At 44.9% G+C, this 17,589-nt stretch overlaps 1 protein-coding gene across 5 annotated transcripts in view; it reads right to left on the bottom strand.

Annotated features, from left to right (window-relative positions):
- Positions 1–16,362, bottom strand: part of KFase (kynurenine formamidase) — a 38,169-nt gene extending 21,807 nt beyond the window's left edge. The window contains exons 1-4 of one of the 5 annotated variants that reach the window (XM_070092643.1): positions 16,225–16,362; positions 7,111–8,051; positions 1,761–1,953; positions 218–352 (exon numbers count right to left, since the gene is read on the bottom strand). In XM_070092643.1, coding sequence (XP_069948744.1) covers positions 218–352; positions 1,761–1,953; positions 7,111–8,043 — 1,261 coding nt within the window. In that variant the 5' untranslated portion in view covers positions 8,044–8,051; positions 16,225–16,362. Of the gene's footprint in view, positions 1–217; positions 353–1,760; positions 1,954–7,110; positions 8,052–16,136 lie in introns of all 5 variants that reach the window. The other 4 variants (XM_053800040.2, XM_070092654.1, XM_070092640.1 and 1 more) reach the window with 4 other exon arrangements.
- Between the last annotated feature and the right edge of the window lie 1,227 nt (positions 16,363–17,589).

The following is a 17,589-nucleotide window of genomic DNA, read 5'->3' as shown; positions in this document are numbered from 1 at the left end:
AACACCCACCTTGATATACCAGATGAGCATATACCTTGATATACCAGGTGAACACCTACCTTGATATACCAGGTGAACACCCACCTTGATGTACCAAGTGAGCACATACCTTGATATACCAGGTGAACACATACCTTGGAAAGTTAGGTGAACACCCACCTTGTGGCGCCAGATCGTAGTCAACAACCAGGGTCAGGATGCTGTGGTGAACACCCACCTTGTGGCGCCAGATCGTAGTCAACAACCAGGGTCAGGATGCCGTGGTGGTAGAGAGGCTGCACCAGGTACGCTGAGATATCCTTCTCAATCTCTTGCCAGTATCCTCCGTGTACCCATACCACTATGGCGCTCTCTACCAACACAGTGAGTTAAGAACACAAGAAAGGAGAAGCACAGCAGGAGGCGTACTGACCCATACTTGGCAGGTCCTTCTCAAACTCAAACCCATATATTGTCACACAAGAAGTAAGTTTTGTATTATACAAAATAGCTGAGAGGTATTCAGTGTGTATATCAGAGAATACTTGACAGTAAGGAAACAATGAATGATGGTACGTGACGAGGTGTCAGAGTGGGCGCCTGTGACGAGCGGGGTTCCACAAGGGTCAGTCCTAGGACCAGTGCTGTTTCTGGTATATGTAAATGGCATGACAGAAGGGATAGATTAGCATTGATTGAAGAGGTAAATACGGGAACAATATTTAAATAAGATATTATAAGGACCTTAATGGACATAAATCACATAGGTGATTTGCATATATGTTAATATGTATTATAACTGTATTTATGTGTACATCAAACTCAATAAACTTATTTCTTATTTATTGCGTTTATTATGTACCTAAATATCAACACAAATTTTCAATATATTTTTTAGTATATATATTTTTTATCGTTCATTATATAATTACTTTTCATTCAGAAATTATTTAAAAATAAAATATGTGACTTTTCAAGATTAGACCAAAATTATTGTTATTATTTACTATAAGTATTACCAGCGAATGTTAATATAGATACATATAATAATGAAGATTAAAATGGTATAAAATACCGACAGATTGTTAGGTAAGACACATATGCAACAGTTAGGTATCTTTATTTCGAAACGTTTCGCCTACACAGTAGGCTACTGTGTAGGCGAAACGTTTCGAAATAAAGATACCTAACTGTTGCATATGTGTCTTACCTAACACATATAATTATAATCATAATTTATAAGGTGGTGAACTGGTGAACAAACTGAGAGAACCAAGACCAGAAAATTCTTCTGGTCAGAAAAACCGCAATTTCTGGTGTGACATACAGATGGTCAGAATCTGGCATTAGTCTTTGAGATGTTATTAAAAACATAAGAATGGTGGAACACTGCAGAAGGCCTACTGGCCCATACAAGGCAGGTTCTTATCAACACCACCCATCTATGTGTCCAGTGTTTTCCCAAAAAACTAACCAAGAATTTGCTTTCGGGAGAATCGCAGCATGAATATACAGCCAACAACTGTGCAGCAAGTGCGTGATGCTGTCATGTTAACAAGGATCTATAAGGAATGTCTCCAGCACCTTGTTGAATCCATGCCACCAAGAATGCAGATGTTCTCGGGCCAAATAGGGATTCCCTACCCAGTACTAAACTGACCACTGAGTGTATAAGTCATATGGAAAAACAATAAAAACCATTCAGCCTTTTTTACCTCTAAATTTTATAGTACAGTCTATTATTTATTGTACTTTTTGTCTATTGTTAATGTTGTTAGTACCTGGTGGGAGGTCCTCGCCATATACATCAAGTTTAGCTCTGGGTCCTGGACCGTATGGGACGTCGATGCGGTGGCTGACGGTCTCCCTGGCAGCCTGGGAGAGATCTTTAACTACTCTCACGTGTACATTGATGATCTCCTGGGCTGAGTATCGCTTGGACCACCTCGAGGGGGAGTACTGCTCTTCCAGCTCCTGTTCCAGCACATATAATGCAAGCATGTTAACAATTACTTACACATAAACGGAGAATTTTCACACACACACACACAGTAGCGACCAGTGAAGAGGCGGGGCCAGGAGCTTGGACTCGACCCCTGCAACCTCAACTAGGTGAGCAGAACTAGGTGAGTACACATACACACACACACACACACACACACACACACACATACATACACACACACAGAGAGAGAGAGGATCCAGTAGCGATCAGTGAAGAGGCGGGGCCAGGAGCTGAGTCTCGACCCCTGCAACCACAATTAGGTGAGTACACACACACACACACACACACACACACACACACACATACACAAAGAAAGGGACAGACTCAGAAGTGTCCTTGTTTGCAGATGATGTGAAGTTAATGAGGAGAATCAAATCGGTCGAGGATCAGGCAGGACTACAAAGAGACCTGGACAGGCTACAGGCCATATACGACTGCACACCATATACGTCAGACCCATACTGGAGTATGCAACACCAGTTTGGAACCTATACCTGGTCAAGCACGTCAAGAAATTAGAGAAAGTGCAAAGGTTTGCAACAAGACATAAGAAATAAGTCACTCTGTCTGACTTTTTTGGGTTATCCCAGGTTCTCTACACATATGCTGCTATGTATGATAATTCTATGTAACTGTATTGTGTATACCTGAATAAATTTACTTACTTACTTACTTACTTACAGAGCTACAGGGAATGTCCTACGAAGAAAGGTTAAGGGAAATTGGCCTGACGACACTGGAGGACAGGAGGGTCAGGGGAGACATGATAACGACATATAAAATACTGCTTGGAATAGACAAGGTGGACAAAGACGGGATGTTCCAGAGATGGGACACAGAAACAAGGGGTCATAATTGGAAGTTGAAGACTCAGATTAGTCAAAGGGATGTTAGGAAGTATTTTTTTCAGTCATAGAGTTGTCAGGAAGTGGAATAGCCTAGAAAGTGACGTAGTGGAGGCAGGAACCATACATAGTTTTAAGACGAGGTATGATAAAGCTCATGGGGCAGGGAGAGAGAGGACCTAGTAGCAATCAGTGAAGAGGCGGGGCCAGGAGCTATGACTCGACCCCTGCAACCACAAATAGGTGAGTACACACACACACACATATATATCTTTCTTCTTTCCTTCAACACACCGGCAGTATCCCACCGAGGGGGGGTTGACCCAAAAGGAAAAACGAAAGTTTCTCCTTTTACATTTAGTAATATATACAGGAGAAGAGGTTACTAGCCCCTTGCTCCCGGCATTTTAGTCGCCTCTTACAACACGCATGGCTCACAGAGGAAGAATTCTGTTCCACTTCCCCATGGAGATAAGAGGAAATAAACAAGAACAAGAACTAGAAAGAAAATATAAGAAAACCCAGAGGGGTGTGTATATATATACTTGTACATGTATGTGTAGTGTGACCTAAGTGTAAGTAGAAGTAGCAAGACGTACCTGAAATCTTACATGTTTATGAGACAGAAAAAAAAAAGACACCAGCAATCCTACCATCATGTAAAACAATTACAGGTTTCAATTTTACACTCACTTGGCAGGACGATAGTACCTCCCTGGGTGGTTGTTGTCTACCAACCTACTACCACAGGATGGTAGTACCTTCCTGGGTGGTTGTTGTCTACCAACCTACTACCACAGGACGGTAGTACCTCCCTGGGTGGTTGTTGTCTACCAACCTACTACCACAGGATGGTAGTACCTTCCTGGGTGGTTGTTGTCTACCAACCTACTACCACAGGATGGTAGTACCTTCCTGGGTGGTTGTTGTCTACCAACCTACTACCACAGGATGGTAGTACCTTCCTGGGTGGTTGTTGTCTACCAACCTACTACCACAGGATGGTAGTACCTTCCTGGGTGGTTGTTGTCTACCAACCTACTACCACAGGATGGTAGTACCTTCCTGGGTGGTTGTTGTCTACCAACCTACTACCACAGGATGGTAGTACCTCCCTGGGTGGTTGTTGTCTACCAGCCTACTACCACAGGACGATAGTACCTTCCTGGGTGGTTGTTGTCTACCAACCTACTACCACAGGACGGTAGTACCTTCCTGGGTGATTGTTGTCTACCAACCTACTACCACAGGACGGTAGTACCTTCCTGGGTGGTTGTTGTCTACCAACCTACTACCACAGGATGGTAGTACCTCCCTGGGTGGTTGTTGTCTACCAACCTACTACCACAGGACGGTAGTACCTCCCTGGGTGGTTGTTGTCTACCAACCTACTACCACAGGACGGTAGTACCTCCCTTCTCCTATGCCAAATCGAAGTCGAGAACAACGTCCAGTATTGGGCCCCTACTTAAACAAGATGGGCCCTACACAGATGACAGCAAGGAAATGAGTGAGCTACTCAAGTCCCAATATGACTCAGTTTTTAGCAAGCCGCTAACCAGACTGAGAGTCGAAGATCAAAATTAATTTTTTATGAGAGAGCCACAGAATTTGGTTAACACAAGCCTATCTGATGTTATCCTGACGCCAAATGACTTCGAACAGGCGATAAATGACATGCCCATGCACTCTGCCCCTATCACGAGTTTTTACCATCCTATGGAGAGGGAGCATGGACACGGGGGTCGTCCCACAGTTACTAAAAACAACAGACATAGCCCCACTCCACAAAGGGGGCAGTAAAGCAACAGCAAAGAACTACAGACTGATAGCACTAACATCCCACATCATAAAAATCGTTGAAAGGGTCCTAAGAAGCAAGATCACCACACATCTAGAAACCTATCAGTTACACAACCCAGGGCAACATGGGTTTAGAACAGGTCGCTCCTGTCTGTCTCAACTATTGGATCACTATGACAAGGTCCTAGATGCACTAGAAGACAAAAAGAATGCAGATGTAGTATATACAGAATTTGCAAAAGTGTGACCATGGCATAATAGCGCACAAAATGCGTGCTAAAGGAATAACAGGAAAAGTCGGTCGATGGATCTATAATTTCCTCACTAACAGAACACAGAGTAGTAGTCAACAGAGTAAAGTCCGAGACAGCTACGGTGAAAAGCTCTGTTCCACAAGGCACAGTACTCGCTCCCATCTTGTTCCTCATCCTCATATCTGACATAGACAAGGATGTCAGCCACAGCACCATGTCTTCCCTTGCAAATGACACCCGAATCTACATGATAGTATCTTCCATTGCAGACACTGCAAGGCTCCAGGCGGACGTCAACCAAATCTTTCAGTGGGCTGTAGAAAACAATATGAAGTTCAATGATGAGAAATTTCAATTACTCAGATATGGTAAACACGAGGAAATTAAATCTTCATCAGAGTACAAAACAAATTCTGGCCACAAAATAGAGCGAAACACCAACGTCAAAGACCTGGGAGTGATCATGTCGGAGGATCTCACCTTCAAGGACCATAACATTGTATCAATCACATCTGCTAGAAAAATGACAGGATGGATAATGAGAACCTTCAAAACTAGGGATGCCAAGCCCATGATGACACTCTTCAGGTCACTTGTTCTATCTAGGCTGGAATATTGCAGCACACTAACAGCACCTTTCAAGGCAGGTGAAATTGCTGACCTAGAAAATGTACAGAGAACCTTCACGGAGCGCATAACGGAGATAAAACACCTCAATTACTGGGAGCGCTTGAGGTTCCTGAACCTGTATTCCCTGGAACGCAGGCGGGAGTGATACATGATTATATACACCTGGAAAATCCTAGAGGGACTAGTACCGAACTTGCACACGAAAATCACTCACTACGAAAGCAAAAGACTTGTCAGACGATGCAACATCCCCCCAATGAAAAGCAGGGGTGTCACTAGCACGTTAAGAGACCATACAATAAGTGTCAGGGGCCCGAGACTGTTCAACTGCCTCCCAGCATACATAAGGGGGATTACCAACAGACCCCTGGCAGTCTTCAAGCTGGCACTGGACAAGCACCTAAAGTCGGTTCCTGACCAGCCGGGCTGTGGCTCGTACGTTGGTTTGCGTGCAGCCAGCAGTAACAGCCTGGTTGATCAGTCTCTGATCCACCAGGAGGCCTGGTCACAGACCGGGCCGCGGGGGCGTTGACCCTTGGAACTCTCTCCAGGTAAACTCCAGGTATTACAGGGCTCCCCCACTTCCTCCTAATTATGTTTATTGTTGACACATACCTGCAAATCAGGTCCTCACTCCTACGTCTGCCAACATCGTTGCCTCCAGCACTGAGACAGATAATAGGATTGCTCCTATTATCCCTCATGATGTCATCCAGATGGCTAACAATATCCTCCATCCCAGCTCCAGGAAACTACACCCTCTGCCTCTACTTCCTGTCTCTATGACAAAAAGCCCCGTCTATAAACTTAACCTCACTGTCCCCAACTAAAACAATATTTTTACCTTCACTGGCGGAGTTTGTCATGACGTACTCGACAGTCTTCATTGGGATGGTCTTCGGAATGGCTTTGTTGGGATGATTTTCGTTGGGATGGTCTTCACTGGGGTGTCTAAGGTCGTCAACTCACGCTCATCTGTCAGTGCTGAGAAGGTATTTCTGGTCACCACAGGAGTCTCCTGGACCTTCCTTAGCTGTAACATTGTTCCTTCCATTCCAGCCATCTTCCAGTCGTTGGTACGATCTCTGTCACAGCTGTTCTCGACGACGTTGTTCTGGAATTAATCCTTGAACATACCTTTCAGTTGCTGAATCTTCTTGCTTCCGTTAACTCTTCCTTAAGCTGAAGATACAGCTGTTCGTAGTGGAGGGAAGCCACCATCACAATCTCAGTGAGCACACTAGACACTTGTTTACAGAGCGAGAACTGTTCTAGAGGCGCCTCTCCAGGTAAACTTGTTCCAAGAGATCTGTTCTAGACCTGTTTTAGAATACCTGTTCTAGGAGGTACTAGAAACATTTCTATAGATCCAAAAACATTACAGGAGATATTAATACATTATTGGAGGTCTTCAAAAATTACAGGAGGTCAACTACAGTACGTGTTAAAGTGTTACAGGAAGTAAACATTACAGAAACTATTAAAATATATTGTACTATAGAATTACAGGTCATAAAATATTACAGGGAGTACAACATTGCAAGTTACTTTCTGAATAAAAGATAATTCACAAGAAAGCAAATTAATTCATTACCTGATGGTTCATCCATCTCCAGGATTGTGTTGCTTCCCCACGGTCGTTCTTGGCGCCATCTGTCAGTTGTGTTGCTTCCCCACGGTCGTTCTTGGCGCCATCTGTCAGTTGTGTTGCTTCCCCACGGTCGTTCTTGGCGCCATCTGTCAGTTGTGTTGCTTCCCCACGGTCGTTCTTGGCGCCATCTGTTAGTTGTGTTGCTTCCCCACGGTCGTTCTTGGCGCCATCTGTTAGTTGTGTTGCTTCTCCACGGTCGTTCTTGGCGCCATCTGTTAGTTGTGTTGCTTCTCCACGGTCGTTCTTGGCGCCATCTGTCAGTTGTGTTGCTTCCCCACGGTCGTTCTTGGCGCCATCTGTCAGTTGTGTTGCTTCTCCACGGTCGTTCATGGCGCCATCTGTTAGTTGTGTTGCTTCTCCACGGTCGTTCTTGGCGCCATCTGTCAGTTGTGTTGCTTCCCCACGGTCGTTCTTGGCGCCATCTGTCAGTTGTGTTGCTTCTCCACGGTCGTTCATGGCGCCATCTGTTAGTTGTGTTGCTTCTCCACGGTCGTTCTTGGCGCCATCTGTTAGTTGTGTTGCTTCTCTACGGTCGTTCTTGGCGCCATCTGTTAGTTGTGTTGCTTCTCCACGGTCGTTCTTGGCGCCATCTGTTAGTTGTGTTGCTTCTCCACGGTCGTTCATGGCGCCATCTGTTAGTTGTGTTGCTTCCCCACGGTCGTTCTTGGCGCCATCTGTCAGTTGTGTTGCTTCCCCACGGTCGTTCTTGGCGCCATCTGTCAGTTGTGTTGCTTCCCCACGGTCGTTCATGGCGCCATCTGTTAGTTGTGTTGCTTCTCCACGGTCGTTCTTGGCGCCATCTGTTAGTTGTGTTGCTTCTCCACGGTCGTTCATGGCGCCATCTGTCAGTTGTGTTGCTTCCCCAAGGTTGTTCATGGCGCCATCTGTCAACATGAATCAATATTTTCTGTAAATAATTGATTCAGAGAACATACAAGTTGATAAATTTCTTTTGAAGATTGCTGGACTGTTTACATCGACTCCACTTTGAGGGACTGTTTACCTCAAACTCCTGATCTTCACTATTCTTCTTTGTATAGGACTGATGAAGCCACTGTGTGGCGAAACGTTTCCTCAATAAAGATACCCAAGTGTTGCACATGTGTCTAATTTATCAATATTTTCTGTAGTAAAATGAGTATTTCACTACGTTGCAAAAGCAATAAATTGTGTGTAAAGTGGTGGAGTGGTAAGCCAGTGGAAGGCCTCGGTCAGATGACCAAAAGCTCCATCGTATGACCCACAGTTTTTACAACCTCAGTGACTATAAAAACAAAGGGTTGCCATATAATTAAATCAATTATCTGTTATATCATTGGGTTTGTTATCAAACATTAATATACATACATACATATATATATATATATATATATATATATATATATATATATATATATATATATATATATATATATATATATATATATATATATATATATATATATATATATGCCACGGGGGCACTGACCCCTGAAACCCTTTCCAGGTATACTCCAGGAATACATCATTTGTGGTTTACCTGGAGAGAGTTTCGGGGTCAACGCCCCCGCAGCCTGGTCTGACACCAGGTCACTGTGACATATTGGTCACAGTCACCTTGTTACCTGGTCGTCCCGTCGCATCTAAGTTGTACCTTGACATCCATATTTCATTGACAAAGTGATGTCTTGTGAGGGTCTCTGTGAGGGCCACCAATATCACATTCAACTCCACCAGGAGTACACTGAAGAAAGATATTTAGTTCCTCATGAACACCACAAGACCTTGTATATTTGAATATTGGCTCGCTGTTTTTTATAGGCACTGGATGTGGTACTGGAGTGGACGCCACTCATTGTGGTACTGGAGTGGAGGCCACTCATTGTGGTACTGGAGTGGAGGCCACTCATTGTGGTACTGGAGTGGAGGCCACTCATTGTGGTACTGGAGTGGAGGCCACTCATTGTGGTACTGGAGTGGAGGCCACTCATTGTGGTACTGGAGTGGAGGCCACTCATTGTGGTACTGGAATGGAGGCCACTCATTGTGGTACTGGAGTGGAGGCCACTCATTGTGGTACTGGAGTGGAGGCCACTCATTGTGGTACTGGAGTGGAGGCCACTCATTGTGGTACTGGAGTGGAGGCCACTCATTGTGGTACAGGAGTGGAGGCCACTCATTGTGGTACTGGAGTGGAGGCCACTCATTGTGGTACTGGAGTGGAGGCCACTCATTGTGGTACTGGAGTGGAGGCCACTCATTGTGGTACTGGAATGGAGGCCACTCATTGTGGTACTGGAGTGGAGGCCATTCATTGTGGTACTGGAGTGGAGGCCACTCATTGTGGTACTGGAGTGGAGGCCACTCATTGTGGTACTGGAGTGGATGCCACTCATTGTGGTACTGGAGTGGAGGCCACTCATTGTGGTACTGGAGTGGAGGCCATTCATTGTGGTACTGGAGTGGAGGCCACTCATTGTGGTACTGGAGTGGAGGCCACTCATTGTGGTACTGGAGTGGAGGCCATTCATTGTGGTACTGGAGTGGAGGCCACTCATTGTGGTACTGGAGTGGAGGCCACTCATTGTGGTACTGGAGTGGAGGCCACTCATTGTGGTACTGGAGTGGAGGCCACTCATTGTGGTACTGGAATGGAGGCCACTCATTGTGGTACTGGAGTGGAGGCCATTCATTGTGGTACTGGAGTGGAGGCCACTCATTGTGGTACTGGAATGGAGGCCACTCATTGTGGTACTGGAGTGGAGGCCACTCATTGTGGTACTGGAGTGGAGGCCACTCATTGTGGTACAGGAGTGGAGGCCACTCATTGTGGTACAGGAGTGGAGGCCACTCATTGTGGTACTGGAGTGGAGGCCACTCATTGTGGTACAGGAGTGGAGGCCACTCATTGTGGTACAGGAGTGGAGGCCACTCATTGTGGTACTGGAGTGGAGGCCACTCATTGTGGTACTGGAGTGGAGGCCACTCACTGTGGTACTGGACTGGAGGCCACTCATTGTGGTACTGGAGTGGAGGCCACTCATTGTGGTACTGGAGTGGAGGCCACTCATTGTGGTACTGGAGTGGAGGCCACTCACTGTGGTACTGGAGTGGGATCCACTCACTATGGTACTGGAGTGGAGGCCACTCACTGTGGTACTGGAGTGGGATCCACTCACTATGGCACTGGAGTGGAGGCCACTCATTGTGGTACTGGAGTGGGATCCACTCACTATGGTACTGGAGTGGGGGCCACTCACTGAGGTACTGGAGTGGGATCCACTCACTATGGTACTGGAGTGGGGGCCACTCACTGTGCAATTGGAGGGGGGCCACTCACTGTAGTACTGGAGTGGGGTCTCTCACTGTTGTACTGGAGAGTGGGGCCACTCACTGTGGTACTAGAGTGGCATTCACTCACTATGGTACTGAAGTGGGGGCCACTCACTGTGCTATTGGAGGGGGCCACTCACTGTGGTACTGGAGTGAAGGGGCCACTCACTGTGGTACTGGAGTGAAGGGGCCACTCACTGTACTACTGGAGTGAAGGGGCCACTCAATGTGGTACTGGAGAGAAGGGGCCACTCACTGTGGTACTGGAGTGAAGGGGCCACTCACTGTGGTACTGGAGTGAAGGGGCCACTCACTGTTGTACTGGAGTGAAGTTCCACTCACTGTAGTACTGGAGTGAAAGGGCCACTCACTGTGGGACTGGAGTGAAAGGGCCACTCAGTGTGGTACTGGAGTGAAAGGGCCACTCAGTGTGGTACTGGAGTGAAGAGGCCACTCACTGTTGTACTGGAGTGAAAGGGCCACTCAGTGTGGTACTGGAGTGAAGGCGTCACTCACTGTAGTACTGGAGTGAAAGGGCCACTCAGTGTGGTACTGGAGCGAAGGTTCCACTCTCTGTGGTACTGGAGTGAAGGGGCCAGTCACTATGGTATTGGAGTGAAGGGGTCACTCACTGTGGTACTGGAGTGAAGGGGCCAGTCACTGTGGTACTGGAGTGAAGGGGCCAGTCACTATGGTATTGGAGTGAAGGGGTCACTCACCGTGGTACTGGAGTGAAGGGGCCACTCACTGTGGAACTGGAGTGAAGGGGCCAGTCACTATGGTACTGAAGTGAAGGTTCCACTCACTGTAGTACTGGAGTGAAGGGGCCACTCACTGTGGTACTGGAGTGAAGGCGCCACTCAGTGTGGTACTGGAGTGAAGGTTCCATTCACTGTGGTACTGGAGTGAAAGCGTCACCCACTGTGGTACTGGAGTGAAGGCGCCACTCACTGTGGTACTGGAGTGAAGGGGTCACTCACTGTGGTACTGGAGTGAAGGGGCCACTCACTGTGGTACTGGAGTGAAGGGGCCACTCACTGTGGTACTGGAGTGAAGGGGTCACTCACTGTGGTACTGGAGTGAAGGCGCCACTCACTGTGGTACTGGAGTGAAGGGGCCACTCACTGTGGTACTGGAGTGAAGGGGCCACTCACTGTGGTACTGGAGTGAAGGGGTCACTCACTGTGGTACTGGAGTGAAGGCGCCACTCACTGTTGTACTGGAGTGAAGGGGTCACTCACTGTTGTACTGGAGTGAAGGCGCCACTCACTGTGGTACTGGAGTGAAGGGGTCACTCACTGTGGTACTGGAGTGAAGGCGCCACTCACTGTTGTACTGGAGTGAAGGGGTCACTCACTGTTGTACTGGAGTGAAGGCGCCACTCACTGTGGTACTGGAGTGAAGGCGCCACTCACTGTGGTACTGGAGTGAAGGCGCCACTCACTGTGGTACTGGAGTGAAGGCGCCACTCACTGTGGTACTGGAGTGAAGGCGTCACTCACTGTGGTACTGGAGTGAAGGCGTCACTCACTGTGGTACTGGAGTGAAGGCGCCACTCACTGTGGTACTGGAGTGAAGGCGCCACTCACTGTGGTACTGGAGTGAAGGCGTCACTCACTGTGGTAATGATAATGTGGTAGTGATAATGACAGATCTCACCTTCAGGACCACAAGTGATAATGACAGATCTCACCTTCAGGACCACAAGTGATAATGACAGATCTCACCTTCAGCACCACAAGTGATAATGACAGATCTCACCTTCAGGACCACAAGTGATAATGACAGATCTCACCTTCAGGACCACAAGTGATAAAAACAGCTCTCACCTTCAGGACCACAAGTGATAATGACAGATCTCACCTTCAGGACCACAAGTGATAATGACAGATCTCACCTTCAGGACCACAAGTGATAATGACAGATCTCACCTTCAGGACCACAAGTGATAAAAACAGCTCTCACCTTCAGGACCACAAGTGATAATGACAGATCTCACCTTCAGCACCACAAGTGATAATGACAGATCTCACCTTCAGGACCACAAGTGATAATGACAGATCTCACCTTCAGGACCACAAGTGATAAAAACAGCTCTCACCTTCAGGACCACAAGTGATAATGACAGATCTCACCTTCAGGACCACAAGTGATAATGACAGATCTCACCTTCAGGACCACAAGTGATAATGGCAGATCTCCTTCAGGACCCCAAGTGATAATGACAGATCTCACCTTCAGGACCACAAGTGATAATGACAGATCTCACCTTCAGCACCACAAATGATAATGACAGATCTCACCTTCATGACCACAAGTGATAATAACAGATTTCACCTTCAGGACCACAAGTGATAATGACAGATCTCACCTTCAGGACAACAAGTGATAATGACAGATTTCACCTTCAGGACCACAAGTGATAATGACAGATCTCACCTTCAGGACAACAAGTGATAATGACAGATCTCACCTTCAGGACCACAAGTGATAATGACAGATTTCACCTTCAGGACCACAAGTGATAATAACAGATCTCACCTTCAGGACCACAAGTGATAATGACAGATCTCACCTTCAGGACCACAAGTGATAATAACAGATCTCACCTTCAGGACCACAAGTGATAATAACAGATCTCACCTTCAGGACCACAAGTGATAATGACAGATCTCACCTTCAGGACCACAAGTGATAATGACAGATCTCACATTCAGGACCACAAGTGATAATGACAGATCTCACCTTCAGGACCACAAGTGATAATGACAGATTTCACCTTCAGGACCACAAGTGATAATGACAGATCTCACCTTCAGGACCACAAGTCATTACCACAACTGTAAGGACAATGTGAACCTTCAAAAAAAGAAAAGGAATGTCAAGACAATGGTGATCTTCTCCAAGCACTTGTTATGATGTAAACTAAGATCTAGGCTGGAAAACTGATGTAAACTAAGATCTAAGCTGGAAAACTGATGTAAACTAAGATCTAGGCTGGAAAACTGATGTAAACTAAGATCTAGGCTGGAAAACTGATGTAAACTAAGATCTAGGCTGGAAAACTGATGTAAACTAAGATCTAAGCTGGAAAACTGATGTAAACTAAGATCTAGGCTGGAAAACTGATGTAAACTAAGATCTAAGCTGGAAAACTGATGTAAACTAAGATCTAGGCTGGAAAACTGATGTAAACTAAGATCTAGGCTGGAAAACTGATGTAAACTAAGATCTAGGCTGGAAAACTGATGTAAACTAAGATCTAGGCTGGAAAACTGATGTAAACTAAGATCTAGGCTGGAAAACTGATGTAAACTAAGATCTAAGCTGGAAAACTGATGTAAACTAAGATCTAGGCTGGAAAACTGATGTAAACTAAGATCTAAGCTGGAAAACTGATGTAAACTAAGATCTAGGCTGGAAAACTGATGTAAACTAAGATCTAGGCTGGAAAACTGATGTAAACTAAGATCTAAGCTGGAAAACTGATGTAAACTAACATCTAGGCTGGAAAACTGATGTAAACTAAGATCTAGGCTGGAAAACTGATGTAAACTAAGATCTAGGCTGGAAAACTGATGTAAACTAAGATCTAGGCTGGAAAACTGAAGTAAACTAAGATCTAGGCTGGAAAACTGAAGTAAACTAAGATCTAGGCTGGAAAACTGATGCAAACTAAGATCTAGGCTGGAAAACTGATGTAAACTAAGATCTAAGCTGGAAAACTGAAGTAAACTAAGATCTAGGATGGAAAACTGATGTAAACTAAGATCTAGGATGGAAAACTGATGTAAACTAAGATCTAAGCTGGAAAACTGATGTAAACTAAGATCTAGGCTGGAAAACTGATGTAAACTAAGATTTAGGCTGGGAAACTGATGTAAACTAAGATCTAAGCTGGAAAACTGAAGTAAACTAAGATCTAGGCTGGAAAACTGAAGTAAACTAAGATCTAGGCTGGAAAACTGATGTAAACTAAGATATAGGCTGGGAAACTGATGTAAACTAAGATCTAAGCTGGAAAACTGAAGTAAACTAAGATCTAGGCTGGAAAACTGATGTAAACTAAGATCTAAGCTGGAAAACTGATGTAAACTAAGATCTAAGCTGGAAAACTGAAGTAAACTAAGATCTAGGCTGGAAAACTGATGTAAACTAAGATCTAGGCTGGAAAACTGATGTAAGCTAAGATCTAAGCTGGAAAACTGATGTAAACTAAGATCTAAGCTGGAAAACTGATGAAAACTAAGATCTAAGCTGGAAAACTGATGTAAACTAAGATCTAAGCTGGAAAACTGATGTAAACTAAGATCTAGGCTGGAAAACTGATGTAAACTAAGATCTAAGCTGGAAAACTGATGTAAACTAAGATCTAGGCTGGAAAACTGATGTAAACTAAGATCTAAGCTGGAAAACTGATGTAAACTAAGATCTAAGCTGGAAAACTGAAGTAAACTAAGATCTAGGCTGGAAAACTGATGTAAACTAAGATCTAAGCTGGAAAACTGATGTAAACTAAGATCTAAGCTGGAAAACTGAAGTAAACTAAGATCTAGGCTGGAAAACTGATGTAAACTAAGATCTAAGCTGGAAAACTGATGTAAACTAAGATCTAAGCTGGAAAACTGATGTAAACTAAGATCTAGGCTGGAAAACTGATGTAAACTAAGATCTAGGCTGGAAAACTGATGTAAACTAAGATTTAGGCTGGAAAACTGATGTAAACTAAGATCTAGGCTGGAAAACTGATGTAAACTAAGATCTAGGATGGAAAACTGATGTAAACTAAGATCTAGGATGTAAAATTGATGTAAACTAAGATCTAGGCTGGGAAACTGATGTAAACTAAGATCTAGGCTGGAAAACTGAAGTAAACTAAGATCTAGGCTGGAAAACTGAAGTAAACTAAAAGTCCTTTTCAAGTTAGGCTAAATTGCAGATCTGCAAAATATGCAGAAGTTCATCATGGCACATCTGATGGCTGTAGATCCTGGGAGTGCAGGTGAGGAAGGTACAGCATAATTTATACCTAGAAAATCCTAGAGGGACTAGTCAAAAATCTGTACACAGTGTCCTGTGTACAGAGTACAGTGTATTGTATATACCTGGAGAAGGTTTTGGGGGCCAACGCCCCGCGTCTCGGTCTGAAACCAGGCCTCGTAGTGGATCAGGGTCTGATCAACCAGGCTGTTACTGCTGGCCGCACGCAAACTGACGAACGACCCACAGCTGTACGCTAAGAAAAAACACAGTAAGTGTCAGGGGCCCAAGACTATACAACAGCCACCCATCATATATAAGAAAGATTGCCAACAGATCCCTGGCTGTCTTCAACAGGAAGCTGGACAGGTACTTAAAATCAGTACCTGACCAGCCGGACTGTGGTTCCTACGCTGGATTGAATGTAACCGGTAGTAACAGCCTGGTTAATTAATCAGACCCTGATCCACCAAAAGACCATAGGACCCTACCCACAGGGATGCCCCTCGGAAACCACAAGTAAAACCTCCTCATTAGAGAAGGTATTTAGGATGGCGATCTGTCAAAACACAAAGGATTATGATATATATTGTGTCAAATTACATAAGATTACTGTAACAGAACCAGATACGATAATGTTACGACTGGTAACACGTAAGTAACAGATGGAATCTTACCAGTAACACTGACAACAAGGGAACTGTAACAGAACCAAACACGATAATGTTACGACTGGTAACACGTAAGTAACAGATGGAATCTTACCAGTAACACTGACAACAAGGGAACTGTAACAGAACCAAACACGATAATGTTACGACTGGTAACACGTAAGAGGCAATAAGTTAACAGTTACCAGGGTACAAGGTTACTAGCTGCCCTCTCATGTGTTGTGGATCCTCACTTAAATATTATGTAAATGAAGAATTATTATACTTAGTGAACACAGTTTTCTTATGTTTTCTTAATCTTGTGTATCAACAGAAGGTAAACTTTTTGTTTTGTTTGTTTTCTTGGTGGAAATTGAATACATTTGTGTTAATTATAAGAATAAGATGGTCATACGGCTGGCAGTGAGCGCAGACACTACTAAGTTATCTTACTCTCCCTCCCTCCAAAACTCCCTCCAACATTCCTTCCCTCCCTCCCTCCAACAACACACTCTCCATCACTCCTTCCCTCCTATCTTCTCTTCTTGCCTCCCCCTCTCTATCGATTTGTGACGCACTGGCCTCACACACTGAGGGCCGTGGTTCGATCCCCGGTGCGGGTAAAAACATTAGGGTACTAGTGTTGTCCTGGAGGAAAGTACTCCAGAGGGTCCTAGTGTTGTCCTGGAGGAAAGTACTCCAGAGGGTCCTAGTGTTGTCCTGGAGGACACTGAAGACAACCTTATTCAGTCCACAGACGTACAAAATAGAGATACTGCTGGAGATGGATCAAAATGGGATGATGCCTCAGGGAACAGTGTCGACACTACCAGCAAAACCTGGTGGAAGCACTGATGTCCATACAGGGGTAAAAAATATTGAGGAAACAGGAAAAATAAATGCACCAGCAGTGAACGCAGCTACAATAAATCCTAGCAAACAGAAGTACAATCTATGTAAATACTATGCCTTGGGTATCCGATCACAACCTAATCGAAGTCCAGACGTACATGCATAGGGGTACTGATCAGCAGAATGCATGTACCTGTGAAGGTGTCTTCACAAAATACAACTTCAACAACAAGAACATCAACTGGGACCAGGTAAACCATGTCCTAAACGAAACATGTTGGGAAGATGTCTTAAATGACATGGATCCAAACCAGTGCCTTGAAAGGATCAACTTCCTGGTAGCCGAAGCATGTTCTAGGCATATTCCCCTAAGAAAGAAGAAGAGCAGGAGTAAACTGGAGAGAAAAAGACGCTCCCTCTACAGAAGACGACGAAGAGTCACTGAGCTCCTCAGGAGTGCTAGAATATCTGATACACGAAAGGAGGCGCTGACCAGGGAAGTGGAAACTATCGAACTTAAGCTAAATGACTCTTACAGGAACCAGGAGAGGCAGAAGGAGCTTAAAGCTATTAGTGAAATTGAAAGAAATTCAAAATATTTCTTTTCATATGCCAAAAACAAGGCAAA

This window comes from Cherax quadricarinatus, chromosome 3, assembly GCF_038502225.1.
Source record: "Cherax quadricarinatus isolate ZL_2023a chromosome 3, ASM3850222v1, whole genome shotgun sequence".
In the NCBI taxonomy this organism is placed as follows: domain Eukaryota; kingdom Metazoa; phylum Arthropoda; class Malacostraca; order Decapoda; family Parastacidae; genus Cherax; species Cherax quadricarinatus.
Note: the sequence above shows the minus strand (reverse complement) of the source record. Positions and strands in the feature narration are given on the sequence as shown.